The following is an 8,407-nucleotide window of genomic DNA, read 5'->3' as shown; positions in this document are numbered from 1 at the left end:
ATTGTTCCACTCTGGACAGTTTTCACAGGGCTTGACCCAAGACCTTTTTTTAAAGCAGCACTTCTTTGCTTCGCTGAGCATCAAACTCCACTCCTTCCATTATTTAGGTCTTCCTTCTTCAGGCATCCCTTCAATAATTAAGCATCAAGCTTAAGGAGTGCAGGTTACAGTCTCTGTTGTCAGACCTTCAGGGCCAACAGTGTTGGACATGTTCTCACAGATAGTACTAGTGTAAAAGGCTCTGCAATAAATGTTGTTTTCCTCTTATTTAGGCTCTGATTTATTGCATGTTTTTTTCTTCAAATGTGCATCAAACAATTTCTTCCTTTTTTCCTCTTAGGTTTCGTCCCAACACAGACTCAAACACTTTTCGTTCCAGGACTCAAAAGAGCCCCCACCCTCAGTCCCGTTCTCCTCTCAGCCGCAGGCCAAGGTGAATTCCTTTTTATTGTTGTTTTTCTTAGTTCAACCTTTAACTTTTGTCTACCATTAACCTTTGTTTAGTTACACATTTCCACATTTGTGGGAAAGTGAGAAGTATGCTTTCAGGACAAATGTGTATTATTAGAAACAGCCTTAAAACTGCAGCAGGGGAAAAGTTGCAAAATTCTAGAGCTGATTAAAAAGAAAGAAAAGTTTTAAAAAATAATTACTCTTACTATAAACATGACCTTTTCTGTGCCAGGGCCCAAACAGCGCTGGATTTCTTTTATCTAAAGTATTTTCTTGTGTCGACAAACATTCCGGCCAATATGCAGTATCCAACTGATCGCAGTTTTGGAAGAGCCACAGACGTATTTAATTCAAATTGCTGCATATTCAAACTTGACTGTTGAGTATCTCAGCTGTGTAGCTGTTTTCTTCTAACTCAGTGCTTCTGTAGTTTTCCATGAGACACTGCGAAAAGGACCGTTTCATATGCGGAGAACTACTGGCACTTAGCAGGAAGAGAGAGAGAGAGAGAGAGAGAGAGGTAGTGGGACACCATCTAAGCACTGCAAGCTGATTTGGCAACCACGTGCTTAATGACACCCGACAAGCCAGAAAGTCACTCATCAGTTGAAAAACTTAACGGACATCCTGTGTGAGTGTGGCGTGGGGGAGAAAGTTGCACTTTCCCTCTTGATGAAGCCCCAACTAAGCAGAAAGTAATGACATGTGAAGTTGTGCTGACAGTCGCAGCTGCCTGACTCCCCGACTGCGATGCTTACCGGCACTCCCGCAGGCCTGTCCTGGAGTCTTTGTAGTCATAGCAGTGGCAATAATTGTCACTTTTTGCGTTAAATTTCTTGCTTATTTTTTCCCCTCATGTGTCCTGTGAGCAGATCTGGTGTCCAATGTGTTTTTTTATTTGTAAAAGTGAATTTAAGAGGGAATCCCGTGCCAATGACGTCAGGTGTATGTTTGTGTGTCAATTGCAGGTATGACAGTTATGAGGAGTACCAGCACGAGAGGCTGAAAAGGGAGGAGTACCGCCGGGACTACGAGAAACGGGAGTTTGAAAGAGCCGAGCAGAGAGAGAGGCAACGGCAGAAAGCAATAGTGAGTGAGACAAAGGCTAAGTGCCTGATGCTTTGGTCAAATATTTGTACCTGAAAACATAGCGTGAACCATTACAGGTCACTGGTCAACCAGTGATGTGTTTTCCTACTGCAGTACAGTATATAATTTAAGTTGTTCAACAATGTCAGAAGACATGGGATAGCGCTGACCACACTCATTTCTCTTCTCAGTTGAATGGCTCAGTGGATAAATGAGGACTTTACACCTCACCAGGTCACTTTTCTTGTCGAGACGTATTTAACCAACATACATACATACAACATTGTGTGAAACATGGAACTAGAACAAATAAAATACTCCCATTTTTATTTTTTTGCTCAATGGTGTCAGGACACATCTAACAAAAACCTTGTGTCACAATTTGTACCTGAGTTTAAAGTGAAATACTGATGACATACTGATGTTTTGATGACAGACCCTACTTCATCCCCAGGTTGTGCATTTTTTACATCTTAATCTTGGTGAAAAAGAAGAAAAGCAAAGAGAAAAAAAATTCTCTTCAGCCACTTTTTCTTTATTGGTCTGAAAAGCCTGACACAGTAAATATCATATTTCTTCTACCTATCTCCGCTCTCCTGGTGGCAGTGTGAAGTAACTCCAGGTTCCCTCTGAGGTAAAGCCACTGCCACCCATTGATAAGGTGCACATAATGATGCAGTAAAGCAAACTTGGCTTGGCATATTTTTTTTTGTTTTGCGAGATGAAAAGACAAACAATTAGGAGCAGTGAAGCTCGACCTGTCAAACAATATTTGTGAAACGGGAGATATGAAAGCAGCTCCATGTGTTTGTCCATTTCCCACGTTCTGTTTTCTCACTTTCTTTTTACTTTTCTCTCTCTCTTTCTCTCTCTTTCTGTCTGATTCAAACACCCACTGACACACACCCACACACACACACATCAGCCCCTCGGGGTGCCATCAAGAAAAAACACCTATTTATCAGTTGTCAGCAAGTAAATCCTCTAAATCAGCAAAAACCTTTTCGTCCTGAACAGTACGTAAGCATTAAAGACAGTGGAAATTTTTTTAAAGAACAATAACCTGAAGTTAATTTTTTATTTTTTCTCTGCAACTTTGCACAAGTCACAGAGGGCAAAGGTGAACTGTGAGTTGAGTACAAGGCAGCTGATTTACATACACGCTATCGTACCACTGCCCTCAAGACAGCGTTAGAAGTTTCTGCAGACCTCAGTGGACTTGGCCCAGTAATGGCAAATAAATGAATGAATAAATAAATAACAGCAGTGATACACCATAGCCCCAGGCCTGTGCTGTATTATATGATTAGCAGATGCAATTAAACCACTCAGCAGCTATAATTGCAGCCTGGTGCAATTTGTTCTTAAATTATTCTGCTATGACCCCCGCGTCCTCTGCAGTTCAAGGAAATCCACGTCTTTTTGCCCCGTGATTCGCGACTGCTGCTTTTAATGTTCCCTCTTCACTGGAAACGAATGTCTTTCCAATTTCCAAAACAGACTTTCTGGAAGTTTTTGCCTGATGTTCACGGGTGTATTGTATATTCCAAGTACACCATATTAGATGGTGTATATTAGTACACAAAGATTTAGTGTCAATCTGCTACAGACTAAAGATGGGGCTAGTACTGCAGGTACTGACACCAATATTTTTTTTCTTTCCTTTTTTTATATAAATTAAGGTTGCTGCATCAACAAATTTCTAAATCTGAATAAGGTTTGGTGTTTTTGGGACTTTCATTTTAGTTTTTAATACGTTTCAGCGTGGCGCAGAATTTGACAATGTTTATGGCTAAATAGAATATACATTTTCTTTATAGTTTTTCACATTAAAATAAAAATATCTATTTCTTGCCCTTTATTTTCCTTTTTTTTTAAATAAAACTGTACACAATTATCACAAATATATCGAATATTGTTTTTTTTTAGCCGCTGCAAAAGAAAAAAACTAGAGAAATCTTGAGAGGGCATTGTTAATAAAAGAAAAAAAAACCTCCCACCTCTGGTTGATGAGTTGTCCAGAGAGAGAGGTATGGTGGTATCAAAAGCAGATTGAAGGTGCTTTCCAAACTTCAAGTCTATCAGATTAGAGGAACTAACCTGATCCAATCAGAGAGGGACAGATAAAGCCAGACACAGGAGTGCAACAAAACCAGGGCCACGGAGTGATCAAGTCCAATTCACTGTGTCTGGTGAAGAAAGAGAGGAGGAAATAAAAAATAAATATAGACTCCCCCTTTAATTTACTTTTATTTTTCTCTGTCAGGAAGAGAGACGAGTGGTGTACGTGGGGCGACTGAGATCCAACTGTACAAGGACAGAGTTGAAGCGTCGCTTTGAAATCTTTGGCGAAATCGAAGACTGTGCAGTGAACCTGAGGGACGATGGGTAAGGCGACAGGACTTTGTGTGCATGCACGTTAAGTTATTATTTGACGAGTATTTCTTAGACGTATGTTTTAATGCAGCAGATGGGATTGGTGCTAAAACAACAACAGGACAGTGTCTAATCCCTGAGACAACAGCAGTCTTTCAGTCTTAGTGCGTCTCCTGATTCATCCACTGCCAACCCTACAGAGCCCCTAAAATACACAGTCATTGATTCTCCTTTGCATATAAATAGCATGATCGTCATCTATCACAAGGCCTCCTGTTTAGTGATTGTTGCCCCACAGCAACACTCTGACGTATCTTTTTCTATTCCTGACCAGGGACAATTTTGGCTTCATCACGTACCGCTACACTTGTGACGCCTTTGCCGCCCTTGAGAACGGACACACCTTACGCAGGTCAAACGAGCCTCAATTCGAGCTGTGCTTTGGCGGACAAAAGCAGTTCAGCAAATCTCATTACACAGACTTGGGTAAGTGCACCTTTGTTGTTCTCCGCATCTGTCCCCTGCAGCCATGCAGTGTACTTTGTCGCTCTAAAAGCCGTCAGTAAAAAGACGGAAAATGAGAAAGCAGGAAAGAAGACAGAAAGGCTGGGGTTGTGCTGCCATATTGTGCAAGCCCCATATCTCTGCTGGTAAAATTACTCCAGCCTAGAATGTGTCCACCAGGCATTTGTGACCCAAAGGGCAAAGCGACTTGAGCGGTCAGTCTGTGACCAGAGAGGGAGCTACATTTCCTCGCTGCCGGTCCTATCTTCAGGAAAACCTGGCAGACTCCATTACTCATTTAGACATGGAGCAAAAGCAAGACATTTGGGAGAAAGATAGCACATTAAAGCATATGTGCAGCTACGCATGAGGTGAGCCGGTGTGTGTTGTGTGGGCGTCGCAATCACTTTCAGTACATGTTGGAGCACAGATGGAATTATGGAGGAAGAAGAAGAGATGGGATAGAAATGACAAGAGAAGAAGTTGGGGTGAGAAGGAACAAGGTGGGAACAAGGTTAATTTGCAGCAGTCCCTCCTTCCTGTAGAGTGGGGTCTCATCTGCTGCCAGCTGTTTGAGGGCTCATTGTATGGTAAAGCCTTGATGGGTCTCATAAAGCCCACTCATTTACATAGAGGGAGGATTCTCAATTTACACACCTACTTACCAGTGCCTCCATCATGGCGTCCTGCTGGGAAGTAGAATTCTTATTTCCATAAAAGTTTGTTGCCTTTCCTTAAACTGAATTTTAAACAAAAATCTATATTTTGGTCATTTAACTTGTAACACATATTTCAATCTGTGAAAGTGACAGTCTCTACAGCGCATTACTGGAGTGTTTTTAAAATAAAAATTGACCAAAAAGACAGAAACAGTGACAGCATGGGAGGTTCCTCATTGATCAGATTAACTGGCAACCGCTTTGAATTTCAGGACTAAAGTCACCCACCAGTGGTTTGTTTGAAACCATGAACATGAATATGACTTTGTGCTGGACACGTTTCATTTGAAAAGAATCAAAGAAATCCAGTGAAATCATTGAACATTAAGTCCAATCACCACAGCCTCTGCTGAATGTCTGACAAACCTGGGAACAGCTGTAAATAAGTTTAGATGTAGATTTGAGTTATATTTTCTGAGGGTTGTAGTTGCTGAAAAGAGTAAAAGGACGTATATGTATGTATTCAAAGCTTTTTGCATTAATAATATACACAAATATCAGATAGAAAACTTCACTTGTGTAAAAACGGCTAAAGGCTGAATGACACATTTGATAAATAATGAAAGCTATCAGTGAAATCAGAGCGTTTTTTTTTTTTCCTCTGGCAAGACTTTCTTTCTGACGTGAATAAAAGGAAAAAAAAAAGGGCAAACTGCTTTCTTCTATAGTTCCGCGGTGATAGAAGTGATGATAAATGAGCAGCTGTATGGAAACCTAAGAGATATAAACAGATATTGACTCTTGCACCTACAGCTCATTTTGCTTTGACTGGTAGTTATCAGCAGAAACCTGAGTTCAAGAATATTTTAGGCAGAGCTGCCAAAGCTCCAGAGTTGGGGAGGGGAAAAGAAGACTTTCTTCAATAAATGAAGCAGTTACTATAAAGAAACTACACTGAAGAATTGACACACAGAAACAGTTGCTAATCCTAAAGCCTTGAGGGTAGACATTATGCCGAGATTGACTAATCAGTCTGCTGAAACGGAAAGGCCTTCATTCCACTGCCTCTTTGTCAGGAACAGGCTATTTTAGTCATCCCCATGCTGATAGCACAGGATAAAGAGACTGGGAGGAAAATTTATATCCGTCTGTATGCAAAACCCACCCTCCCCCTGTTCCTAATGCTGTAGTCCTGTTTCTTTTCTTTTTTTTTTGTTTTTTTGTTTTTTCCACAGACATATTCATTAGTTTTTGGTGGAGCATGGGGGTAATTTTCAGCCCTCAAGGTGCACAGCATGACGCAATCCAGCCCTCGGCCATTGCATTAGATCACGACTGGCGTTCCCAAGCTGACACGGTTATTCCCGTCTCTCGGAGCTCTTGAATTGTGCTCCTGGGCCCTTTGGGGGGCCCAGTTGTGAAGCGGTCTGTTGGCGGAGATAAGAGATGTTTTTTTTATGTCTTATCAGATTGATCTAGAAAAATAGGACATGGATATGGTTTCACATTTTTGTTTAAAAAATCTGAAAACAACCTCCTCTGTTGAAACTCTTTATAATAATTTATACTCTGGTGTGTTGCACCATACAGTACTCTGCTTGTTTAAAAGTGTAGTTTTGGTGTTGAGGCTTCAAGATTGTTCTCTTGTTGTTCGGGTTTCTTTGTGGACTTGGAGGCATTACTTGCTCTGTCACTGCTTGGTGGACACCTTATTTTATCATCAACTGTTTAACTTGCTTTTCCACAGCAAAATACTAATACGATACAAGTATCTGGTATAAGCACGGAGAGACAGATCTTTTGTCATGCAAGTTTTTGTGTTGAGGCTTCAGGGGATTGTTCTCTTGTTATTCAGGTTTCTTTGCGGACTTGGAAGTGATTACTGATACTTGATTTGTTTACACCTATTGTATGCATACTGGTGCTTGAACCAGCAATATTTTAATTGTCAGAATTTCAATATCTTATTTCCCAATCTGGTTTGACATGACACATCTGACCTCCCATGTTATTTTGAGGTGTCGTTTGTCCGTCGATATTTTTCATATTAAACGAAAAATACTAATTCTATACAAGTATCTGGTATAAGCACGGAGAGACAGAGATTTTTGCATGACGACGACCAAACCGTTGAAAAGAACATTTTATTTTTTGACAGTTAAGTTCTGTATTTTTCTACCCTGAAGGACTATTCAGCTTTGTTGCTAACCGACTGCTAAAACAGTAAGAGAGGTCTGCATACAAAATGGAATTGAATAAATTGGATCTCTTTGTCGATGTCAATACAGATAGTTTTTTAATTTAGATCTGACGTTGGTAGTATTATTTTTATCTTTTAAATAGTATTCTAACCTCTTATTCATCTATTTAGTAAAATAGAAATAATAATGGTTATTCCCAATGTATAACAAAAATATTTTTTGTCCTTGTGTCCACTGTGGTGAAGGCTGGTTGTTCTGTGAGTTCAAGGAAATAAAACAATGACATTTCCCCCCTTTCAGATTCCCATTCGGACGACTTTGATCCAGCCTCCACCAAAAGCAAGTACGACTCCATGGATTTTGACAGCTTGCTGAGGGAGGCACAGCGCAGCCTGAGAAGGTAACCAGTTCGGTGGCACCTGCTGTCTGTCACAGACAAAGAGGGGACGTCCTATACCTCACTGTTGTTTCTCGCCCTTGTTGACGACGAGACTGAAAGAAGTTTTACACTCTGTCATAGAGTATATAAGATGAAGTCTATAGACCTATATCAATATAAATGAATATATCAAAAACAAAGTTTACATTAACTTAGCTGCTGAAGAGCTGCGAAGAGACAGTTCATTGAAAAGTTCGGGAAAAGCCAGTGAACCCTCAGAACCTGGTGCACGTGTTTGGTGCACTCTACTGCTGTGCAACCATACGTAAAAGAAGAAGAAGAAAAAAAAAACTCTTTCTTTCTCCAAGTACGACAATGCCCTCACACGTTTCGGGTGAAAACATGCAGCTTTTCTTCTTTTTGTTTTTTGCTGTTGTTTTTTTTTTTTCTTTAACTCTGGTGTCTGGATCTGGTGTTACATTACATACAGGAGCATAGGGAATTGTCTCTTGGAGGTAAGACTCTCAAGGTAACATATTGGTCTACATTTTTATGGTGAAATGTAGCAAGTGTATTTACAAGTACTTTAAAGAGGAATATTTTTTATTTTGTGTACATATGGGATAAAGTTCTTTATTTGTTACAGCTATGCACTGTAAAACGCAGCCTTTTTTTAAAGACGAGAAGAAAATTTCTTAATTGAGAATGTCTATCTGTAGTCATTACAATACTGTAAAACATATTGT

The 8,407-nt window shown here is 40.1% G+C and overlaps 1 protein-coding gene across 6 annotated transcripts in view; it reads left to right on the top strand.

Moving 5' to 3' along the window:
* Nucleotides 1-7,889, top strand: part of ppargc1a (peroxisome proliferator-activated receptor gamma, coactivator 1 alpha) — a 34,640-nt gene extending 26,751 nt beyond the window's left edge. For all 6 annotated transcript variants that reach the window (XM_025057343.1, XM_025057338.1, XM_017038061.2 and 3 more), the window contains 5 exons: nt 341-433; nt 1,422-1,542; nt 3,809-3,930; nt 4,253-4,404; nt 7,583-7,889. In XM_025057343.1, coding sequence (XP_024913111.1) covers nt 341-433; nt 1,422-1,542; nt 3,809-3,930; nt 4,253-4,404; nt 7,583-7,686 — 592 coding nt within the window. In that variant the 3' untranslated portion in view covers nt 7,687-7,889. The remainder of the gene's footprint in view (nt 1-340; nt 434-1,421; nt 1,543-3,808; nt 3,931-4,252; nt 4,405-7,582) is intronic.
* The last annotated feature ends 518 nt before the right edge of the window (nt 7,890-8,407 follow it).

Source organism: Cynoglossus semilaevis, chromosome 1 (genome assembly GCF_000523025.1).
Source record: "Cynoglossus semilaevis isolate Cse_v1.0 chromosome 1, Cse_v1.0, whole genome shotgun sequence".
NCBI lineage: Eukaryota > Metazoa > Chordata > Actinopteri > Pleuronectiformes > Cynoglossidae > Cynoglossus > Cynoglossus semilaevis.
The sequence above is the reverse complement of the archived record's forward strand: the minus strand, read 5'-3'. Positions and strand labels throughout refer to the sequence as shown.